Here is a 25,726-nt window from a genome sequence, read left to right on the forward strand (position 1 = left end):
CACTCACCCCAATCCACTTCACTCCAAACCACCACACTCCAATCCTACCAACCCACCCACTCCAATCTGCCCCACTACAATTCACCCCTCTCCAGTTCAAAACAATCTGCTCCAATCTAATCTTCCACACTCCAATTGCCCTACTCCAAAACAATCTGCCCAATCTCAATCTGTCCCATTCCAATCCAAAACAATCTGCCCCACTCCAATCCAAATCAACCTAAACTTCTCCAATCCAAAACAATCTGCCCCACTCCAATCCAAAACAATCTGCCCCACTCCAATCCAAAACAATCTTCTTCACTCCAATCCAAAACAATCTGCCACTCCAATCTACCGCACTCCAATCTAAAACAATCTGCCCCACTCCAATCTCCCCCATTCCAATCCAAAACAATCTACCCCACTCCAATCTGCCCCACTTCAAGCCAAAACAATCTTCTCCTTTCCAAACTGCTCCACTCCTATCCAAAACGATCTGCCCCACTCCGAAATCTTTCCCACTACATTCCAAAACAATCTGCCCCACTTCCATCCAAAACTATCTGCCATACTCCAATGCAAAACAACCTGCCACATTCTAATATGCCACACTCCAATCTACCACACTCCAATCTGCCTCACTCCAATCTGTGCCACTCCAATCCAAAACAATCTACCCCACTCCAATCTTCCCCACTTCAATCCAAAACAATCTACCCCATTCCAATCTGCCACACCCAAACCAAAACAAGCTGCCCCACTCCAAACTGCCCCACTCAATACAGTCCACCTCACCCCAAACCACCCACTCTAATCCACCATAATCCACCCCACTCCAATCCAGTCCACCACACACCAACCCAATCCACCACATCCAACCTACACCACTCCAATCCAAACTACCTCACCTCAACTCAATCCACACCAGTCTCTTCCCAATCCACCCTGGTCCAATCAACCCCACTCCAATACAAAACAAGCTGCCTCATTCCAATCTGTCCCACACCAATCTGCTCCATTCCACTCCAAAACAATCTGCCCCACTCCAATGCAAAACAATCTGTATCACTCCAATCTGCCCCATTCCAATCCAAAACAATCTGCCTCCTCCAATCCAAAACAACCTACCCTCTAATCAGCCTGACTCCAATCCAAAACAATCTGCCCCGTCCCAATCCAAAACTATCCACCCTATTCCAATCTGCCCTACTTCAATCCACTCCACTCCAAACCAATCCACTTTACTCTAATCTAATCCTCCCCACTCCAATCTAATCCACTTGACACCAATCAAATCCAACCCACACCATCCAGTCCACCCCAATCCATCCAACTCATATTTACCCACTCCAATCCACCCCACTCCAATCCACCTCAATCCAATCGACCCCACTCCAATACAGTTCAAACCACCCCAATCCAACCCACCCCAATCCAGTCCACCTCACTCCAGTCCATCCCACTGCAATCCAATCTACTTCAATCCACCCACCCCATGCCAATCCTATCCACCCCATTCCATTTCACCACACTCTTTCCCACCCCACTCCAGTCCAATCCACCCCAATCAATCAATTTCACCCACTCCATTCCACCCTACCTCAGTGCAATCCACCCCACTCTGACCCACTCCACATCACACCACCCCAATTCAACCCACCCCACTCCAATACAAGCCAATCAATTATTGCACACTAATCCACCACACTACAGTCCACTCCACTCCAATCCAATCCACCGCATCCCACTCTATTTCAATCCACCTCACTCCAATCTAATCCATCCCATCCAGTCTACCACACTTCATTCTACCCCACTCTACTGCATTCCAATCCACACCCCTTTACTTCAATCCACCACACTCTACCCCAAGTTAGTCCACCCCACCCCACCCCATTTCAGTCCACCCCACTCAGTCCAATCCATTCAGCCCGCCACACTCAAGCCACCCTACACCAATCCAATCCACCCCATCCCAATCCACCCCACTCCAAACCATCCCACTCCACTCCAGTCCAATCCACTTCTCTATAATCCACCCCATCCTACTACAATCCAACCCATCCCCTCCAGTCCACCTCCCTCCAGTCCAGTCTGATCCACCCCACACCAATCTACTTCACCCCCTCCAAACCATCCTACTCTAATTCAATACATCCCACCCCACTCCTATCACTCCAATATAGTCCACCCAACCCAAACCAATATAATCCACCCCTCTCTAATCCACCCACTCCAATTCACCCCAATCCAATCCACCTCAATCCAATCCACCTAACCCAATTTCAATGAAACTCACCCTACCCTATCCAATCTACCCTATTCTACTCCAATCTAATCCACCCCACTACCTAAATTCACTCCACCCTATACCACCCCCTCCACTCCATGCCACTTCACTCTAAACAACTCTACTCTACTACAATACACTCTACAACACTGCACACTTCGACACTGCACTCTACGACACTGCACTCTAAGACACTCTGCCACCGAACCACTGAATTCCACTCCCCTCTACTCAACTCTACAACACTCTAATCACCCTACTCCATTATACGGCACTCCACTCCAACAAATTCAGTCTATGACACTCTACTCCTCCTATTCCAGTCTAGGACACTCAACACCACAAACTTGTAGCCATGCTCAACACCAGCCACATTGGTGTACAACATGGCAAAAACACATTCCCAAAGCCAATAGCCAGACCTATTGGCTTTGCCAATGCTTGTTCACTACTGCTGGCAACCCTGGAAGGAGTTGATCACAGCCGGCAATCTTGCATTGAATGACCCCTAATGTAGTCTTCTCTGATGTGTACAACACTAATAATATTAGTAGTTCGGAATAATTTTCATTGAACTTATGTAGCTTGTATTACTGAAAAAGTTGCAGGTCGCCTTAGCCAAGGGTAGGCATGATCACATTTTCAAGCACAGAAATGACATCTGCTTTCTAGGTGACCTGGTGGTTAAAAAAAAGAATGTTGGCAGTAAAAAATAGAGGTCATTACCATACTGCAGCCAATAGCACTCAACTGTAGTAACTACAGAACCTCTGCTGCACTACAAGGGTTAAACTTTAGAAGGATCAAGGATAGTGCTTTAAGCTAATGGAAGTGATAGAATGATCCAAGCCCCAAATGAGGGTCCTAGATAAAAAGCTGAGCCCGGGCTAAAATCAGTTTTTTTACACTTTAATAGACGTGTGCAAATTTCTCTCATTCTGAAGTTTAAAGGGTGATCACTACAGGGTATTGCTGCCGCACAAGATGTCCAGTGTCAATATACTTAAGAGTTTTGTTTGTGCCGCAGGCTCACCGCCCTGTCTTGAGCTTACCTCGAGCAATGTTTGAGCCATACCAATGATTTCCCACTCCATCGTAAGGGTTGTCCCAGTGTCGGCAGCTCACACATTATAGAAGTATGCGAGGGGCATCCTAGGGCAAGAATGATACTCAAGTGTGATGTGAAAGAAGCCCAGTGACAGCGAAAAGCCCGGCGAGTTGCATCCATTGAGGATCTGGGGTAAATAGCCTGCATTGATTAGTAAAAAAAAAAATGGTATGAAAAGCCTCATTGCAAATCTATCTAATTTGGTCAATTCGAGGCGCACTGTCAGGATGACATGGTTAAGGATGCCATATGCTACTCACAGGTCCAAAAAAGATGCATGTCTGCGGCGTCACTGCATTAGCCACCAAACACAAATCATCCTACCCTGGATTTGACAGTTTTAAACCCCAATTATCCAATCGATACATACAAGAGTGTTCCTTTTCGCAGCATGCCTGAGGCACTCGGTCAGCATGCTATGGCAAGTCCAGTAATCGCAGCTACGTAATATGCTATCTCCTATCGACCCTCAGTTGTTGCCAACTCCAAAAGGGCCTTACTTCTGAAAGGAAAGCAGATCTTAGGTCTTAAAAGCAATTTCTGCATAGGTTTTAAAACAAAATTAGAGTCGATCTATCTCACTTGGCAGCAATCTGTGGTAGTGCGCACTTTCTGCTAAATGTGCTTGGGGATTGTTTACCCTCGGCATTAAATGTCAATGCGCACTGACCGCTCCAAGCTAATGTACTGCTCAGCGTTGCCCATACCACGGCTGTCTCGCAGGGCTTTCTGCTCCCGAGTGATTATTCCTCTGAAAACGTATTTGTGATAGCTTACATCGGATTGGCTGAACAGAATTTCACAGCCTGCTGCCGAATGAATTTGATAACGTCGACCGGTCTTCCTTGTATGGCGGTTAAACAGCTTTCCATGGTACTGCACCGGTGAGCAATCAGAGGCCGATCAAAACCTCCAAGTGACCAGTGGTGGTTGAAGGATTTCAAAAGTGGTGGGGCAGAAATTTTATATTTATTTAAAAAGTGCGAGCGATCTCGAACATAAAAATGTGGGTGCGGTGCATTTCCCCCCCCCCCCCTTAAGAAAACTTGTAAAAAAATGATTAAGCCTCTGGAATTTACAGCACGCATTAACTAAAGATCTTGAAAAAAGGATCTAAATTGGGATCTTACTTCACAAGGGTCAGGAAAGCGTTAGAAATAAGTAGAAGTAATCCATAAATGTGCCCTAGGAATAATACCTTATTGATGGCATCTTATGAGGACCAACAGACCAGTGCCAATATACTTACCCTACACTTGTTCAAACGCTGCTTGTGGATATTTAAAACTAGGATTGCGAGACGTTCTTTGGGAATTACATACATAGCTATAGATAAGTTAAAGAACTGATGTGCCAATATTTATTAGTGTTGGAACAGTAACCAAGTTGGAGAGACGTGTGTACATTCTACCTGTAAGCTGTCCAGTAATTGACATGCCCTTCTAGATTGGTATTGCTTTTTGAATTACCTGTCCAGATTGTCATGTTTGGTAGTAAGAACATTCGGCACAGATGCAGTAGCTGATGCTATCTTAGCATCAAGGTGGTGACTTCAGCAAGCTATGAAAACATGCGCCAGTGGTTAATGATGCCAATGGGGCTGCCTACCTAGCAACTACCGAAGGACAGGAAAACTTTCTTGCAGCCTTTTTCTGTTTTGGAAGGGTCTCATTTTTCCAGTGTGGTCTTTAAGCTAAAAATTAAGAAATATTGCCCGAGCTGGAGCACTTTCTGTCCCACAGAGCATTAGAGTGAAGGTTTGATGGCTTCCACCTCCACCTCCACTGCAGGCTGGTATTAAGTTTGATTTTATTTGGATGATAATAAGAGGGCATAACAACTGGTCACACCTGTTCAGACTAACAATGAAGAATGGGTTCTCAGCATGGAATTGGAGATGGTGGAGAAGAGTAGTAAAATAAGATGAGTTAGCGTACAGGTTAGGGGCACGTTTGTCAAGTTTTTTCAAGCCATGCCACATGTTATGTGGTATGATAAAGCATTAGGAGCATGCTCCCAATATATTAGAAGTAAACGCTCTTGAATGCCGGTTCAAGGCGAGAGCAGGGAAGTGAAGTCACCCACACAGAGATCTCAGGCTAGAACAAGAGAGCATGGAAACCCAAACAGGGATCACAGGAGCGGTAAAGACACCCTCACAAGAATCTGAAGGAATGGTACAAGAAGATGCATACAGGCAGCTATAATAAGTTCTCATTTCTTGACTACATCCTACCTGTGCTGTATGCAGGCCCTCCTTTGACCTTTCAGTCCTACAGAGAATCCTAGGTCTCACGTGTCACTCTCACACTGTACTACTCACATATGATGTGAAAACTCACTCTTGACATGCACGTGCCCCAAACACATGTTTCAAACACCATTGTCCCCTGCACTCCTGCTTCCTAGGGGCCATACATATGCACTTCTGGTATCCAAGAGCCATTAAACCACTTGTCTCCGAATGCTACACTGACTCTCATCTGGCATCTTACAAACTATGCTTCTTTTCTGACGAGCTACGTGCAGACGCTTTTGCTATCCGTATGCACTGTCAATTGAGAGAGTGGTGTAGCACCTTCTGATTGGGGAAAAAAGAGAACTCTGGATTCACTCATGGCTTAAGAACAATCTCAAAGGAAGGATGATTCTAGGGGCACATGCTTCTTCTCTCTATGCGTATAGTGCTCCCTTCTGCCCCTTCACCTGCCCCCCAGTGTATACACAGGGGTCCTCATCTGCATGCCAGTCTCATGCACTTCAGCAAGTGGGTCACAGTGGGGTCTATGATGTCCTCTGTGCCAGGGTACACTGGTCTAACCTCCTGTAGGAAGTGTGTGGACAAAGTTTGTAACCTCACTATGGGACTGGTGACCAATGGAGGCTGAGGGGGAAGACAGTTGCCAGTAGCGACCCTGGATGATGCAGTTTACTTACACCAGGTGCCAAAGCATACAATAGCAGCCTGTCTGTCTTGCTTTCATTTTCAAACTGTCAGACAGGCAATAAGAACAGCCGACTTGACTGATGCTTGTGTAGGTTTCAATCTCAGGGCAGGAGTCTCAGTCCATGGCCAGGGGGATTTCTTGATGTTGCTGCTGACCTGGGCACCTTGAGTGGAAATGCTCCTCTAGTCATGGGTAAACAGGTGGGTCAGCAAACAAATTAACAGGGATAGCTGGGCCAGACACAAGCCATGCCTTGAACATTTTTGGCATGTAAATCATGCAACAATTATCATGTTAGAATCTGATAAGATGTCTTTAAAATCCATAAAGCTTACTTCTTTAATATGTGGGAGTGTTTCACCTTATTACATCAGTATTTTGAAATACACGTAGAGGTTTACGTAAGCCACACATCCTGGACTCACATATTTGAAGGCGCTCTCATATGTGATAATGAGCGAAAAGGAGGCTCGAATAAATTAAGCATTTGCACAGATTCACAAAAATGTGTTCTATTAAGGAACCTTGGATTGATCCCAGATTTTCATGTTTCACCCTGTGAAATTAAGGCACTAGATGTCTGACATTAAATGTTAATGCTTTGTCCTGGAGGGTGATATTAAAGTGTGGGTGACAGACCAACTCTATGTTTTACTTCGGGCAGATTTGCATATCACAAATCTTACCCAAGGACATGGAGCACTTCACAATAAATACAGGCTACTTTACAAGTGCTTTTTCAGGCACACGGGTATTTGGTGGCATTCGCAGGTCCCTGTTACATGGTTGGCAGCTGTGGCCACTGGCACACATCGCCTTCGTAAAAACTTGACTTGTTTGCTCGAGGTTCCAAGAGGCCCTCTTCCAGTTACAGGTGTCTGGCTCGAGCATGTTGCACCTACTTCTGTCTTGTGGGCCCAGTCTTCTGACTGTCAGTAGTCCAATACTGCAAGAAACGAGGAGAGAGAGGCAGGAGCACTGTGAAGTGGCAGCTCCATAACGTTTCTATTTTAAAGCAGTTGTATGTGTGCTTTTGTAACTCACACACGCCATCCAGTAAGACGTCACTGTTCTGGTTTGTGCCTTCAGGTTGAGGAAAACCTCGCCCTGCTGGCACATGCGTAGCTCCACTTTCAATACCAACCCACCAGGAAAACAACAAATTTATTCAACACACTTTATCACCGAGTTGCCATTAAGACATTCCTCTCAGTTGCTCGGTGTTTTTACTCTTCTTTGCTCTTCCTTCATGGTGGTAGGTTGACGTCCATCATTCCTGTGAACATTAGCCCTCCCTGCAAGTGAGGTTATGGTTTAGACCGCTCAGTCTTCTCCACAAGAGATATGATGCATTGCAGAATATTGAAATATTGGATGACCCACGGTATCCTCAACTGAACATGACAAGGAGATTATAAATCAACCAGGAGTTACAGATCAGATAGAGACAAGAAGCTGAAAGTGAAACTTTTTATATGGGTAAAAAAGTCAGAGGAGACTGGCTATATACTTTGGCCATATCCTTGTAATGTACCTAGTTGAGGATGTATAAACAGTGGTCGAAAGGAGTCTTGTAGTGTTACTAATGCTAGTGTTTTCAATTCTGTTCTATATTTAAAATAAATAAATAAAATAGATATATTGCACTGTACTGTACTGTAGCATTTATATAGCGCTTACTACCTCTATGTGGGGCACTGAAGCTCTTGCCTATATGGGTAGCATGCTACATAATTTCGGATATGAAGCTGGAGGGCTGTCATCTTTCTTTTGGCCCTTTTGTGGAAGTGTGTCCATGTATTTTAGTTATTATGTACTTTTATTTATTTATTATGTTTTACAAATTACAAAAAGGTATGTATAGAATTTAAATTAATGGATTTGTTTTTTAATTTAAGAAGTAATTGCAATATTCTATCATCAAATATTATATATATTTATATATATATATATATACTTATACATACATAAATATATACCGTAACTTTATACTACATTTACATATATTTAAAAAAGTTGAAATAAATTAATTTATTTTAGCATTATTTCCTTCAGTATTCTATTTTAAGTCCCTGTCTTAATTAATTTCTATGGGAGTGTGTTGCTGCACCAATGTGTGGTGCTGGACATACTCCATGTCTGATCCACTATCAGTGGCAGCCGGTTATTCGAGCGGGGGGGGAGGACAGACCACACACGCACACATGCGCACTCAGTCAGATCCATGCATCCACATGCATGCACACACCCACACACCCATTCACAACAAGCACTCACAAATACACATACATTCATTCATACATACACACAGGCACCAAATATTAAAAAACATAAAACTTACTTGCTGCAGCATGTTGGGAGGGAAGCCTCCTCAGTGGTTCCTGACTATTAGGGCCTCTACCTCCTCTTAGGTCAGCCAATAAGAGGAGGCAGCAGTTCCTTATTCGTCACAGAGTGGGATGGAGGTCAGTGACAGTTGCTGACCGTCTCACTCTGTGATAAGGTGTTAGTGATAGACACTCAGCCCTAGGAACTTTAGGGCTTAAAACAGAAGTGCCCTGGTCTGAGGCTATCAGTGACACACTCCCGGGGTGACTGACACCTCATCACAGAGGCTCAGCAACTCTCACTGACCTTAAGACACTTTGATGAGCTGAGAAGTCCACACCCACAGGGCCGTGACACTTTCAGCCCAGCAAAGTTCAGCTCAACAGTCAGGGCCTGCACATTCAGCACAAGTATAATGCCTGGCTACCTAACCTGAACATAAAGAGTGTTTGTCAGACTGACCTTTGCTAAGCCTGACAGACACTCTTTATATCTGTAGAAAAGTGGGACTCCTCCGTTCTTAAGTATGTGCTTTTGGCTAATGCTGTTTTTGTTTCTATTGGCTGTAGTAACTTTATTCTTGTTAATTTGAATCCACCACTTGTTTCAAGTCTAGGCTTTGCAGTAAATTTACACCTGTAAATGATGAATAGCCAGAAGTAGAACATTTACTACAAAGTTTAGGAGTACATTTTAACATATAGATTTACACACATGCATATATTTACCTATGTGATTAGCCCACCACAGTTTTTTTACAGAATATTATGTATTGTAGCAAACCCCACATTAATATCTACTTGTGACCTGAACATATAATGAAAAATATGAATATATTTTCATGTTAACAAAGTTGATGAATATGTCTGCAGTTGAGCAATAAATGTGGGTTTCCCTAAGGAATGTATACTGCATAATCAACTGTGTAGTATTAGTGCAGATCACTAAAATACAACCTAATTACTTTTTAATATGCACTGATAAAAATTAAATTCAGGACAATATGAAGAATATAAAATCTATATATTTTCGGATTTTATTTTGCATAATAAGTCTATTGATGCGGGCCAAATCCTTCTCGCCCTTATTGGGTGACACGTTAAACATGCAATTTTTCAGAACCCCATCTGTGTTTATCTGGGCCTCCTGAGAGTGGGGTAGCCAGACACATATGGATTTTCTATTGGGTTCGGGGTGGCCACAGTTGATAAACTGGCTGCAGTGCCTTTGGGAAATTTTGAGAGCAATAGAAAGTGAAACAGCAATTTAAGGTACCTGTCTTTTGTCAAAAATATCACCCCTGGACTGTATAGAAAAATATGACAAAGATATATTTTCTTCATCTGCACAGTCTAAGGGTTACATTGCTGGATGCGAGACCTCGCTTATCATGACTGGTTGGTCAGTGAAATGCAGTGAACACGATATTCATCAGATTTTTAGCTTTTTTTAAATCATGGTAATTCCCACTTGTTTCCATCTGGCCTATGCAGGCTTGTCCCCCAGATTTGTTTGTCTCAGCATTCTGAACATGTGGGTACCAGACATGAATGGATTTTCTATTGCTTCAGTGTGCCCACATGCAATACTGGGGACAGTGTATTTTGGATATTTGGAAAACAACTGAAAAAGCAACGCCAGTTTATGGTGCATGTCTATTAGTCCCAGATACATTTATTTCATACATCTATACATCTAAGGTTTCAATCACTGGTTGATTAGCTGGTAATGAGATCACACTGAATATGGCATATGTTAGATTTTCAGAATTTATTTTCAAGACATGTTAAATTCCCCCTAATCTCCTTCATGCAGGATATACCACTGGCAAGGCCTGACCCCCAGCTTTGTTTCTATGGGTCTTTTATGTGAGCACGAACCAGACACAAATGTGTTTTCAGTGGTTTTAGGGTGCCTGCAGGCAATAAACTGGGAGCAGTGCATTTGGGAAATCTGTAAAACAACTGTAATAAGAAGTTGGCTATTCACCTGATTCAGTTGGCAACATTCAATGCATATATTGTCTATTGGCTGACCATCACAGGAAGACTGATGTCCTTCCTTGAGTTTGAGGTGGGTGTTATTAAAAACCTTACTGCAGTAGAAGCAGTAGTCTCTACTTTGTCTGTTATGGAGAACATTGCAGAACTACAGGATTGGTGGTTTGCCTACTACATTCCTGCAACAGACCAAAATAGGTGCTAATATTGTTGATGCAGCGTTTGTGCTCGGCAATGAAAGAGATAGGTGAGTAATGCACATCTCAGTCTGACACTTTGTAGCAGACAACACTGAAGTTCTGGGAAACTGACTGAAGTGGTGCACATAGGTTAGGAGCTACCATCTGGTCAAAATGACTGTTCACGGATACATAACCTTCCATGGGCCATTACTGTAGTAGCTATGTAGCTTTTAAAATCTGTCCATTTAATTTCAAAAGAAGGACTCTAATCCGAGATATTTTCTTTCTAAATTAGATTTGAGCCACCGTAACTTTACTGACTCCAGTAAAGAGGTACACACTGTTCGAAACTGCAGAAAGAGAAACAGTAAGAACATGGAATCAGGAACAACAAAACTGCTCCTAGTTATTCTGGAAAGAGATCCAGAATAACTGGGAGCAGGAACGAGGATCAGCACCAGGACAGAAGTGTTTGGAGCGCAAGGAAAAGAAGACCTTCTGAGCTTTTATACTACCAAACAGGAAGTGACATGCAGGAAGAACTAATGATACCATCTTGGATTGGGAAAGCCACATAGAGATGAGTAGAGAAAATATCAAGTCAGAAAAGGAAATAAGCAATGCGTACAGGGAAGGAACCACAGACACCTGGGAAAAAGAAAATATGGCCACAAGAAGAAAAGAGAAAAAAGAAAAAAGAAAAAAGAAAAGGCTTTCAGCATAATAGGTAAGAGAGAAACTTACAGGGGCCACCAACGAATATGAGCGCAGCCCGGAGCCCAAGAGAGGACCCACGGGCCTCGCCACAGCCGAGAAAACAGGTCGCGGCCCGCAGCAGGATTGGCCGCCCGAAACACGGACTCCGATCTGACCGTGGCCCGCGGCGTCACATGAATAGGTAGTTATGGCTTAGCCTAGGTTTGTTCTCATAGGAATCTTATGAAGGCAGCAGGCAGATGATCATGGACCAAGTGAAACTGTGGTCAAGGTACTTGCCCAACAGAGGCTGGCGGTATGTTTGTTGTGGCAAGTGTGTGGCTGTCCGCAGGCAAAATATGTGGTAGGGAATTTGAGGAACCCCACAGATTCTCTCTCTCAGAAATCTTAGGAAAATGTTTGAGGTTTACAAGAGCTTCAACAAAGGTAAACCACATGAGAAACATACAAGCCATATCATCCTGGATATCGCCTTGTGTCCAGTTTTCAGAAATGTCTAGGTATGGTAGATTTCTCTGTGTACCAGATGAGCTACGGCTCAAACTCTGCAGTAAACCCACATTGTAGAAAAATGCATCAATTTTGCTGTGTTTTGAGGCTGTGTTTTGGGGTGTTTTGTGTTGCAGGGCCTCAGCTCAGCCGCAAAAGTCAGGTACCATTTATTTTGGGAGCCATGTGTAAGCACAGAATAGTGGAGCATCTGTTATTATCAATTGGATTTCTCTGAATCTTTGCTTTCCAGATGTACGCCTGTGTTCAAGAAAGAAGATATTTTGCTAAATGCCCACTAAATTGTATACTATGGGTAACCACAAATTCAGAGGCAGATGAATAACCACTGTTCCTAAACGCAATATCTTCTTTACATTTCAGAAGTAGGTTTCATTGTTGCCCACTTTTTCATTCTTTATATTTTACCATAGGAATTTCTGGATAACGTTGCCTAGAACCATTATATATCACTGTGTGCCATAAAGGTCTGTTGAACGTAATAGTGTATTTCTTTTGTAAATTGGCCATGCTGACAGGAAATTACAGATGAAAATGGTGTCGCAAATGGCTGTTTTTTCCTACCCGTGTTCTTTATTTTTTTTATATATCAACAACTAGCTTTTTCTTGGGAAAACCTTAAGGGATCTACAGAAATGACCCCTTGTTCAATTCAGAAGTCTGTCTCCCTTTAAGAATTATATAGCTTTCTGGGATCACCTATGTGTTTTGCACCTGTTTAAACCACAAACTGCAAATAGGTTGAAACCACAAACATGAGGAACAATGGAATGTCTTATAAAAAGATGCAACAACTCTGGTAAAATATTGTTTTTATACATATATGCTTATTCCTAAATTGGGAAGATAGTGATTCCAGCACAGTAATTATTTCATTGGTGCTATTTTAGGGAAAAAACATGCTATCTTGTGCAGTACAATTTCCATTACGAAAGAAAATCATCCCCAACCACCCAAAAGCACAAATTAGATATATTTTGGCTTTTTTCTCAGTTCTCTACAGGGGAATCCATAAATACTACATACCTTTAGAATCCTAAGATGTTGAGGGAAAAATGTAAACAAAATTGGTGTTTATACCTTATGTTCAAAAACGTTTTAAAGGCATAAGCACAACGTACCCCAAAAAAGGAAAAAAGGGGATCAGCACTAGGGGTGGAAATGACTCAGCAGCAACAGGGTTAAAGAAAGATAAGTTTATTCTAAATTAAGGTTAATTTGACATCAAGCAGTGCACCACCACCCTGAAAAATATCGCACTTCTGAACACACATACAGTAAAAACAAGTTCATGTCACTTGGGGACAAGGTTTGCTTGTGTTTAAAAATGTAACGATCTATAAAGAATTACAGCAAATGTTATTCTTTCAACAACAAAGCACTAGATTGTCAACACCAAGTTTAACTGTAAAGGAACTTCCTGGACTTATGTTTTGACACAATATGAAGCTTCTTTGTAATTGCATTACCTATAGTTGTGATGACAGTTCCAGCAAAGAAAAAGGCACTTCCAAGATCCCAGTGGCTGCTGTTGTTCAAATCATTTCCGATCGGGTTGACTCCCGCGTTGTCAGCATCTATGGCGTGCTGAAAACAGAGATTAATACCTTGAGCCATCAAAACCTCCATACATTAATGATCAATTAGCACATATTGGCTCATCAGGGTAACCAGGCATGCAGGTATCAACATAAAACACACACAAGGCCATGTTAATGAGCATCACTGACTCAGACAGGTGTTAGTCACAAAGGAAAAGGGGAAAGCTTCAAAGGATGCTCATGGGAGCTAACAAGGAGGAAGCCTGTCTGCTAAGGGACCTAGGGAACCTGCCATTGCATATAAAAGCCACAATCCTACTAAAAATCCTCCCAAACTTGAAACCTTACGGAACAAACATTCTCCCTCGTGGGTTTGTTACACAGTCGTGGCTTCTTCTTACCTCATGCACTTTAGATTACCATTAAATATAGCAAAAAATGATTGTCCTAATATTTAGGCCCCAATGCAGAGAGGTAGATTCTGAGACCTGTGCAAAAGGAAGTTTGAGGTTAGTTATCATACCTTAAAGATTTCCCCTGACAAAATGCAGGTGAAATTTTTGGGAGGAAAACAGATGGAGAAAAAACTAAAGATTCAGAATTTGTAGTGTTAAACATATGCTGAACGTAGGTTCTTTATGTTATACTTCATTACTGTCTGGAAAACGCAGAATAGGAAGTATTTACTGTACTGAGGCCCATATTTATACTTTTTTTGCAATGCATTTGCGTAATGTTTTGGCGCAAAAGCAGCACAAGCTTACAAAATATAATTGTATTTTGTAAGTTTGCGCCACTTTTGCATAAAAAAATTACGCAAATGTTGTGCAAAAAAGTATAAATATGGGCCTGAGTTTATCACTCACCTCATGTAATCAGTATTTACCAACTGTGGTAAATACCACCTCCTCTTCGCCAATAGTCAAAAGCAGGACCTTATTATTGTCCAGTAAAGGGACAGCTAGTACATTACTCCACTTGCCAATTCTCATTGTAATTATCGAAGCATAATCTTTGAGGTAATGGGTGCTATAAAGATGTTATCTACGAACAATTAAAATGAGTTTGACAAAGTGGTAATCCTTGTAGCATATATGGTAGAGAAGTAAAATGTGGCCTACATTTACTTAATGATATATTTACCATATACTGGTCTGCAGATGTATTATATATTTCTTTCTACTTCACTGATTTGTAATTCTAGAGTTCCACTAGATGACTAAATGTCAAATTACATTATCTGTCAACAGGATTTTCACTCTCAGTGAATTACACAGCCCTTCTTCAAATTGTGGTCTTGGGCGAATCATCTACTGGAGAATACTTGGGAAGGAGACACATTGGTAGCTCTATATCAAAGCATTCTCGATTTGATTTTCAAGGCCCCCTCTGTGAAGGTTTATGCCTTGCCTATCATCAGCTTTAGCCGTCTGCAGTCAAGGACATATTTTGAATAACACAAGCATAGCGTGGGGCTTCTGCCAACTGAATGGCTTTCTTGTATATCTATCTCCCCTGTTCCTGATTTAATGGTTTTCCTTCCTGGTATTTTGTTTCTCTCACCATGAGGCATTTCGGTCTCAGTGTGTCGTGGTGTGGTGGCACATATTTTTCTTCTACTTATATTATCAACGATTGCAGTGCACATAAGGGAAATGGTTTGTCTTTCTCTCAACCACACCCCCTCTCACTGCTCCCTCCTCTTCCACCATCACCCTTTCTTTATTCCCACATTTCTACGTTCCTAAACAATAACCCCTCACTTCCCTACCACTTTGTGATTTGATTCTTGCCCACCATGCTATTGGTAAATATCAATATTAAAATACTGTTTTATCATTCCAAGATGACCATTTGACTGTACATGCACATGCTCGGTGGGCATCTTTGAATGTAGTTAGTTATCTTATTAAGAAACCCATGAGCCACCATCTTTCAACAGGCTTGCTTCCTAAAATATAACTAAATACATTCAAAGATGGCGACCGTGGATTTGTGAACTCTCCATCATGAGTGTAGTTTTTTAAAATATAAGAAAAATCATTCAAAGATGGCCACTGCAAAGGTGTGAGCATCCATGATGACCAAAGGTGAATGGCTTTCCTTACATTTTAAGGAACTCCATTCAAAGATGACCCCTGGAAATGCACGATCATCAATGTTGCCCATACAGAAGAAAAGAAAAAGCACTGGCAAGCCAACGTACATTTCATGGGCATAATCTATTGGCTTTGCCAATGCTTGCTTATTTGTTGTTGAGCCCATTCCCGCCAGGGGGGAAAAGGGGTTAGGTCAGGTTTCATTTGCAGAATGTAACCACAGCTTTCCATTGTTAAAGATGTTGGTTTCTGGATTCCTGCATTGAAAATTAACCATGCGAATAGTGGCTACAAGGCATGTTGAATAGGCAAGGGCTACATCATGTAAAGTGCTCAGCAGCCTTTTAGCTCAAGGAGAGTGATAAACAGTATTATTGACAAATACATAGGGTGTACAGAATGTGCAGCCACCACAGCAGACCATGTGCAGCAGGTAGAATGGGCATGGGCAGTGGGAACAGGGCTATAACCAGTATCTAATAGGAGCACTGGGTGGGGGTACTGGGCCTTTGACCATGCCTTATGTCAGTGCCTATTAAGCATAGCCACAGGCTCTAACCTACAGGCAGTTAGGGCAGAATTTCTTGGCCCAAGTAATTCAATAAAAACATTATTATTGGCTACTAAGAGAGCAAGCCAATATTGAATATTTTAAAAAGTATAAAATTGACCTAAAAAAAGTTTAAGATAAAGGGATGTCATAGCTGCAATCCAAACCTAAAAACTACTGATGTTTTCTAGTTATTGACGGTTCTGCAGTTATATTGCCTCCCAATGCCTACACTTCTTTCCTCCCTGCATTGCTCTGTGAGGACATCTAGTGGTTGATAGTAGAACTATAGTCAGAGAGATGTATTGCATATCTGTGAGGATACCCATCACTTGTGCATTTACTGCTGCAGCCTTTCTCCTTTAAATAATTACATAACAGGTGTGTTTGCAGAGCACACATTCACCCTAACTTGTCCTTTGGCGCTACAGACAGATAATAGAAGTTTAGTCTTACCCAGCTCAATATTACTTATTTTATTGACCTTGGAAGATAGAAAGTCTGAGTGAACCTGCTGGGATTCAAACTTGACAGTATGGAGTCAAACAAGCATCCCTGGAGTGGATGCATTACTCCTTTGAACCAACAGACCCAGTGCAGTATATTTCAGTATATCTGTTACTTCAGAATGTAACTGCAGTAGTGCTTTTTCTTATGACAGTAGTATGCAGGCTCTAATTTTTATGCAATGAGAAACTAATAAATTACAACCTCTGGTCCTTTCATAAACTATTGAGGACATGTAGGACATGATTGTTGTTCATGTTAATGTGGTGTTACTGGTTATGTAATCATTGGTGTCAGCTGTAATATAATCTATGAGTTCAAGAGCAGTTCATTCAAGGGACATCATGTTTATGTAGCTAACCATAACCAAAGTTTTCAAATAGTTTTTAGATTTTGAATTGTAGTCATTACAGCTCTTAAAACAGGTTTAGAATGTGTGCTTGTAATTATTACAGTATAAGCATTATTTTGTTATCTCAGTAGCCGCAAATATCTTTCATTTAAAAAAACATAGGGGCAGATTTACAAGGCCTTAGTGCCTCCTTGCTCCACACTAGCATCATTTTTTTTACACTAATGAGGCTCAAGGAGGCACTTTTCGCCATGCCATATCTACAAAGTGGCACAATGCATGCATTGCGCCACTTTGCGACCCCTTTCACATGATGCCAACGTCAGGCATAATGTATGCAAGGGGGGCGTTCCGGCATTAGGAGGCCCGCAAAAATGATGCAGTGAAATCTAAAAGATTTCACTGCGTCATTGTTGACATAATTTTTAACACCTGCTCAGAGCAGGTATTAAAATGACACACCCATATTAACTTATGGGCCTCGTTGCACTTTGCTCCACCAGCAACAACATTTTTTATGCCATTGGCGCAAAGCACCACAATAGCGTAAAAAATTCGGATGCAATTGACAACCACCGTGGCGTGTCATTTTATAAATACGGAACACACATAGGGGGTCATTATGAGTCTTGACTGCCAGACTCGCGGCGGCAGTCAGACCGCTGCCAATGCAGCAGTCCGAACGTCACATTATGACCATGGCGGTCGTGCCACGGTTGGGCCACCAGCACTGCCAGGATCAGAGATCCCTATGGTCTGGTGGTTGCGGCGGTCATAATCTGCCAGGCAGCTATCGTGGTACCACTGCCATGAAAAGGCTGGCGGAGATCAGGTTCAGGGGTCCCCCTGGCCTGCACTATTGCAATGTTCACAGTCTGGTATGCAGAAAGTGAACATTGTGAGGGTGCTGGTGCACCCTTCAGCCTACAGCATTGCCGCCAGCTCGATTACGAGCTTGAGACAATGCTGTAGGGTGTTTCAAGCTAGGCCAGTGGTCGGAAACTCAGGTTTCCGACCACCGACCTTGCGGGAAACTCATAATGGGCCCAGCGAGGAGGTAGCCACTATGGCGGCAACCTCCCCGTCGGAAGTTCAGCAGACGGCCAAAACCGTCCATCGAACTCGTAATGATGCCTATGGTGTTGTTAGATGGGGCAGGGGCGACGCAAGAAAACTGGCACATCAGCAATGATGCGCCAATTTCTTGTAAGTTTGGCCCATCGTCTTGTGGTCACATTACATAAGGCTCCAGACAGATGTAAAACACAGTTCCACATAGCAAGAAGCACAGTAGCAAACTATTTCACCTGAATTTAAATTGGTGGCCCAGTTGGAAGGGCTTTCAACAATGTAAAGAGCTTATTTGTACTTGAGTATGAAATGGTGAAATGTCAAATCTGTGTATTTTTTTCAGAAAAATGTGTGTGGGGGGGTGTTAAAAATGTTGCTTAAACAGCCACTCAATTGGATTATATGGGAAGGCACTTCATGTCTTTGTTGAGCAACGCCTGAGCTTTCAAAAAAGGACAGCTTTGTACCAGTCACACATGAATGAAAAACTACCCATTACAATATCTGATTATATGCAGCATAGTATGCAAATGTGAGAAAAAGAAGATCCCTGTGCTAATGATCTGGCAACTTCGTACTATAAGGACACCATTCTCCCTTCCTTAAGTTTTTCATTACAAATGCTTGTAATCCTGTTCTTTAGTCCACGATTCAATTAAAGTGAACCGTTCCGCAACAATCAGAACGTCCTGGTATTTTTTAATAATGGAAATGAACTAAAAACCTGTCTTCTTATTGACATTAAATCACATGTTGAACCAAGTCCTCATTTCTCGTTTGAAAGAAGCAGCAGGAAGGTATCGAGGCTGTTTTGCCCAATTTATAAGCCTATTGTGATGTCCATCCTTTTGTCATTATATTCCTATGCTATCATACGCAGTGAATAGAACATCAGCAAACTCCCTGTCAATTACATTCAACGACTGATTCACATACTTTGAAGCCAGACCTTGGGGGATTCTAAATTGGGGCAGGGAGAAAGGGGATTTAAGAGCTTAATTCAAAGTTGGATATTAGTTAAAGTGGTTGGTATTGCTGTCATGGCAGTGGCTGATATATGATCAAGAAAAATGCAACATATGATCCAAGCTTGTTGCCTCAACATCAAGTTAACACGAGTACATTTAGAGCCTGCATGATGATGAGTGGTAACAAACATATCAACACACCCAGGGTAACACTGCTGAAACTGCATACTGTCATTATTGAGCATACTATAAAACTTTACTTTTCAGATTTCTACAATTTCATGTAATAAATAACACCGTGTCAAAAAAGTAACATGTCATGTTTACTGAAACGGCTTCGCAACCAAAGCATGTTCAATTGGAGCCCCAGAAGTTAAAAAACAAAGTTCTTCTCCATAAAAATGGAAGGAATTTAAACTTTGCAATATCATTTCAATTTTGCCAATTCGGTGATCTTAAAGTTTGACATAGAGAGAAAGGGAAATTTAACGTTATGAAACAAAGAAACCGGCACAAAGTTATTGGGAAATCAATAATAACGGACACTCAAAAAACATCAGAAAAAAGTAAGTATTAAGGGGAAGAGGTTATGACTAAGAAATAAATATAAAATAAAAGTAGGGAACAGTTATTTAAAAAAATAAAAGCTAATCGGGGAATGGAAGAATTCCACTCGAGTAGATACAGTTAAAATGCTTATCTAAAGAAAATGGCAACCACATTTAGAGAAAAGGGAACGGTGGGACTCTACCATTAAAACTGTAAAAGAACATTTAATATAAAGAAGAATAAAAACAGCAATCAAAAAAACTCGAAATTAGTATTCTGAAACTACAGAAAAAACAATAAAAATAGACAACCGATAATAATCACTCCAAAATTAATATTCTTCCGTTACTATGAAAGTTATTAATTTTTCCCATCTATAACACAGCACCCCATAAAATGTTTCCTTTTAAAACGCTTTTTTACCAAAGCAGTGTTTAAAGTTATTTCTGAGCGTGGCAATTATTAAAAGTACCCATATTGACTATCGTCTAATGAACATGCATTAGTACTAATGTGAAAGCAAGTCACTGCACAAAAAGACATTATTACAGTAAAAGTTGCAGACCACGCCTAGTTTATTCAGAGAAAAGTTTACACACAGGATTTGCACCAGACCCCACATACTTCACAATTCAGAGCAAGAGACTGAAATGTGAGAACAAACACAGTGGATGCACATTGAACTGCCCACAGTTGTGTCCTCACAATTTTAAACAGTAGGGGAAAATGAATGAAGATAATTGAATACTACATGTAAACTGTATTATGTATGGCACAGCACATGTGTGAACCTCTCTCCTATTATTACTGGTGGGCTTGACTACACAGAACATCTAACTGCCCGGTACTCCCACAACCCACTTGTTATGCATATCACACAATTTGATTGGCAAGGTGCCTAATACAGAGCAGGATATTTTAGAAAATGGGCATTTCCCTGCTCTTGCTGTTCTTTGTGACTGACAGCCTGTCTTCAATATAGTACAATAGTGTGCTGGGTGACAGCTACATTTGTGCATTCCTTTCAGACAGCCACAACAAAGGACACACAACAACATCTGCATTTATCTGCTTACTGATGGGTCTTCCTGGGCAGGGAGCATGGGAGAGGTCCAAACTTACACTTCAAAAGATATTGGCCTGACCCCACACAAAGGGCTGATTGCCCCCAAAGATCACCTGGCAGACAGGGATGAAGTGAAAGGGAACCTTGTGCGCTTTAGAGAGTTCCTCTGAGGGTATCCCCTACATCAAAGACACTTTTGATTATAAGTGCTGGGTCTCTGACCCCTTCAAATCAGACCATTACTGGACTTGGGAAGAGCTCTGCTGGAGTAAAGACTGCTGAGCTATAAGGATTGCCACTTTGCCTGGATTGACTGTTCTGAGGATCTGCTTCTCTGCTTTGCTGAGCTACCTGCTGATCTTTACCCTGCTGAGGACAATGGCTGGACCCATCTCACTTGATCCCAGAGTGAGTAGAGGGGCTTCCAAGCTTGCCCCCTGTTCTCCTGCATTCTCAGGAGCACCAAGGAATGCCTGAAACTCTCCTTGTGCTTCTGGGCTCTGCCATTGGTGAGTCCTACCCCTTGAATGAGGTGCCCCCAAAGTCCTGGGCTTCTGAAGTGGGTTCTGCAGCTGCTTTCTGCTAAAAAAGCGATGCATTATCAGCACTGCACTGTTCGGAACCAGCTCAATGGCCTTCGACACTGACACAGAGGCTGTTCAACGACAGCGGATTCACAGCCTGCGCAGCCCAATGACAATGCTCGGTGCGACTGTGTGGAAAAGATCGACACAGCGTGCCCTCGACATTGATGCTTTGCTCCATCAAAGGTACTTTTTCAGTGGACCCTGCATGGGCTCTGTAGCCGGCCTACCCTCTATCGCGGTCGGCCTGAACTTTGGGTTTGCAATGGTACCTAGTGACCTCAAGTAACCTTTTGACTGCTGGTGACTTCTAAGCTCTACTTTGAGTTTGTGTACACATTGGATTTTTGTTACATTTGTCTTGTTTTACTCAGATAAATAATCTCGATTTTTCTAAACTTGTGGGGAGTCTTTTTTGTGGTGTTTTCATTGTTTTATTTTGCGTGTGCATGTGTGCGTGTGTGTGTGTATGTTGCAAAAATACTTCACAGATTGCCTTTTTATATAAGAGTTACTGCTCTGTGCCAGCCTACCAGAGGGTGAGCACAGGGTATCTCTAAGGGCGTATCCAGCTTACCCTGACCAGAGTGGTCATTCCAACTTGTAAAAAGCACCTGCTCTGATAACCTGAACCCCCATTTATAACACTCAATAATTTGGAGGTGCTTAAAAGTATAATACATCCTCCTAGATGTCTGAGCAATGGGCCATCAGGGGCTGACAACATTGTTGTGAGACTTTGCACTAGTGCACACAAAGAGATGAATACTCATGCTGCAGCAACGTTTAGTGAATTTACAATGGCAGACAACCGCATTTTAATATTTCCAGATCTGAAAAGAAATACTCAAATGGGGTGGCAGGAATTGTGGGCTGTAAAAAAGGAACTCTTTTATGAAGACCTTTCTGCCTCATTGTAGTAACCAGTTCAGTAGTGAGTGAAAGAAAGTGAAAGACTCCATGTCTTCATATAGGTGCAATGTGCACAAGACAGATCCCTGAGAGTGATGCCTACTGACTGTACTATTCATTGTTGAACTGGTGTTCAGCGTGATTTTCTTCTTCCTGAACTGGCAGGACTGTGGAAGGGTATGTTGATATGTTTCACGTGTTGGTGATGATGGTTCCTTTCTCACAATCCCCCTTATCCCTCCTCCTCTATTTTACCTTTTATCGCCACCAAGGGATCCTGGCATTTTTTCTGTATCATAATTTTATGATATTTGGTCAGGTTGATTATATGTGTCCTCGTATTAATTCCTTATTCTACTCAAGAAAAAACTGTTAACCTACAAAAGCAGACCAGATGTGGAAGTATTTTAGGAGTCATAGTCCAGACAGACAGTGTGCATGGTTAGTATGGTACTGATGAAAAAGTATAAAATACCACAATAAGTACAAAATAGCGTCTGAAAAAATTGTTGTGTCCTAAATATTGTTTACAAACATATTGCCACTTTGGAGGTAATAACAGAAAACCTGCATTCAATGGGATGATATTTGTGTATAAGGCATTTAGGACATTACATGTATGCCAGACAATATTTTTGTTAACACTGTTCTGGCAAGCAACCACTGGAGAGGTCAGATAAGTGTTACTGTTCCCACACTGGCAGATTGAGAAACCTGTGGAAATTTCTGTGGATACGATAAGTAATTTTCTCTCGGATCCAGTGAAAGTAAACGATCAAAGCCACAGAAGTGCTTTGTGCCGAGTTATCTTGACGGTGCATGGTGGACAAATTGTATTGTATTGTGGCACTAAGTCATACACCTCTATTGAACGATTTCACTACACCAAATAGGATAAGTGTGTTTGACAACAGAAGACAGGCCAATGCAGAGCATTGCCTCCCAAAATGATACTTAATGGTGCTCTATTTCTCTAGAACTGATGAATAATTGTATTTAATGAGGAGCTTTTGCTTGGCTTTAAAGAAATCAGTCTCTGGCTTCCAATCTATAGAGAAAGCTTTGAGGATCACACCACTTGGACAGCATACTCAATAACAAATTGGCTCATTCTGCCCAAAATAAGTGATAAGAGTTACTTGAACCCGTAGATTAACAAGGTCACCTGATGTGGACTTGGAAAGAGTCAGCGGCCAGCACTGAGCGGCAAAACTGCAGGAACACTTCGGAATACAGCTTAATTCGTTGGCAAACCAAGAGACCCCAATAAATATTCATCAGTCCCACCTCCGACCAAGTAGACATTTACTAAGTGCTCGCCTGCTTGTCGTGCGGCCTTCTATGGACTCCAAATCCAGGGTTCAATATATCTGTAAATGTAATGTGAGGTGAATAGATTGACTCGACGTTGTAAATGAGGTAGAAAATAACGATAAATAACGGGCCTGTCTTTCTATAGTGCTGATGCATTAATCGCGATGAACATTCGGCTTATCACACGAGGATCGAGGGTCTTCGTAATTCATTCTGCTCCAAAGCAGCATGATAATTTATGGCAGGCAAAAATAAGCAAATTCGACATGCTTCAAAGAGGCTGATATTCAAATGTATAAAGTATAGCTCTAGTAAATAGAGCCTGCTTTCCACTTGGTGCTCCTGAGAAGTCTATCATTCTTTATTGACGCTAGCAATAACCCTGGAGTAACTTACTGTTCCGAAAGGGAAAGCATGGAAAAATCAATGTTCACCTATGTGCAGTGCCTAATTTGAGCCAACTACACTCATTTGTGGGGGCCAGCGCTTATTTTTCGAGATCGGATATTTCCCGAGTCAACAGGGAGAAAAACACACAAACGGGAAAAAAGGAGGAAGAGAAAGTCGGAAAAACCATTACAAACAGGGAAAGCAGGAAACTGCAAGAGTGAGATAAATGATAAGCGGGTGTCAGATAGCCGATTAAAGAATCATGAGGATAACTGAAGACAACACAGCCTTGGTATTCTGTGCGTCCATATTTAATAGCTCCATTCGCTGACTTTTGAGAAGACCTTTGGGCACCGGCACTCATTCTTTAACAAATTAAGCAGTGTCTACGTGCATCGGCTCAGCACTTCACTGTTCTGTCCATGCATGCAATCAATACATGTTGTTTTTGGTCAAGCACATAAACCACTGTTTGGGCTCCCCTGAGGGATTGACTTTTGGCTGGTACCATCCTGAGAGCTCTAAGGAATAGGATAGCACTTCCTTAACTGTCCTGACTCTTCCATACTGCTTCTGTCTTTACTCCACTGCTGGAACCCTAGAGCAACAGTATCCACACCGAAGTCTTTACTCTGCATAGCTTAAGATCCCTCAACCAAAATATTCATAAAACAAAGTCCAAACAGAAATATCGGTGAGTCACGTCACGATTACCACCCACAGACAAATTGTTACTCTTCTAAGTGGTTTATGATTTTGAAAATGTAACAATAAATGATAAAGGTTTTAGGTGTCTAAGAATAGCCCTTGCCACCTGCCACCACATGGCAACAGTCTTCATAAAGTGACAATCCAAACTTAAGAAATCTGTTGTCAGGGATGCTGACGGGAAAGAGAACATGGTGGTGAGCTAGGAGCGGGCCAAGGGGATCACCCTGCTGGGTTGCGCACCATGGGGGAAGTGTGCATGGCCGGGGAGAAAGTGTGGCAATGATGCGTACCTGAAGCTACAGCAATAATGCAGTGACACAGAAGGGCCTGAGTCACCAAAATTCTCTCTGATTGTCTCCCTGTCTGTGCTCACCATGACCGGCACCCATTGTACATAGAAGACACTCTCGGGTGGCAGGGGCAGTGGAGGTTACATAGAGCACCCTGAGTCAGAGCGTTGGTCGAGAGCCACTTTCAACCTCCGACGCAGAAGGAACACGGCAGCAAGAATACCATTCCGGGAGAGGGGAGGAAGAGACAGCATGAGCAGTAGCGGTGGCTGCTGGAGTAACACAGAAGAGGAAGTGTGTAGTGCAGGGAGGCCCGTTGAGCCTGGACATGGAAACTCTGGTGGAGCAAATGCAGGACGGCTCCGAGAGAACGAGAGATGCATAACTTCATGGGTAAGGGGATGGGGGGCAAAAGCTTGGTGGGAGCTTTCAGGAGCAGGAAAGAGGGAGAGGTAGTGGTCTGAACAAGTAGAGCAGGAGCCCAGTATATGCACTGAGAAGCAAGAATAAAGAGACTAAAGAGGAGTTTAAAGTCTATAAAAAGACGTCTGTTTTAGGCCCTGGAAATAGGGTATGTGAGCTGGTAGTAAGCCCAGGAGAGAGGGACGAGGGGGAAGGTTACCTAGCTATAAGTGCACATAGTGACCGTAAGGTTGGTATGGGCGGGCAGACGAAGGTGCTAAATAAGAGACTCAGGATTACCCCCTGACTAAGGACATAAAACACAAATTTTAAGTGAGGAAGCAAGAAAGTCCTC

At 42.3% G+C, this 25,726-nt stretch overlaps 1 protein-coding gene across 3 annotated transcripts in view; it reads right to left on the minus strand.

The window, feature by feature from the left end:
• The window catches only part of KCNK10 (potassium two pore domain channel subfamily K member 10), a 358,851-nt gene that overhangs the window by 86,002 nt on the left and 247,123 nt on the right, over window positions 1–25,726 (minus strand). For all 3 annotated transcript variants that reach the window (XM_069208135.1, XM_069208134.1, XM_069208132.1), the window contains one exon: window positions 13,535–13,652. In XM_069208135.1, coding sequence (XP_069064236.1) covers window positions 13,535–13,652 — 118 coding nt within the window. The remainder of the gene's footprint in view (window positions 1–13,534; window positions 13,653–25,726) is intronic.

This window comes from Pleurodeles waltl, chromosome 9 (genome assembly GCF_031143425.1).
Source record: "Pleurodeles waltl isolate 20211129_DDA chromosome 9, aPleWal1.hap1.20221129, whole genome shotgun sequence".
NCBI lineage: Eukaryota > Metazoa > Chordata > Amphibia > Caudata > Salamandridae > Pleurodeles > Pleurodeles waltl.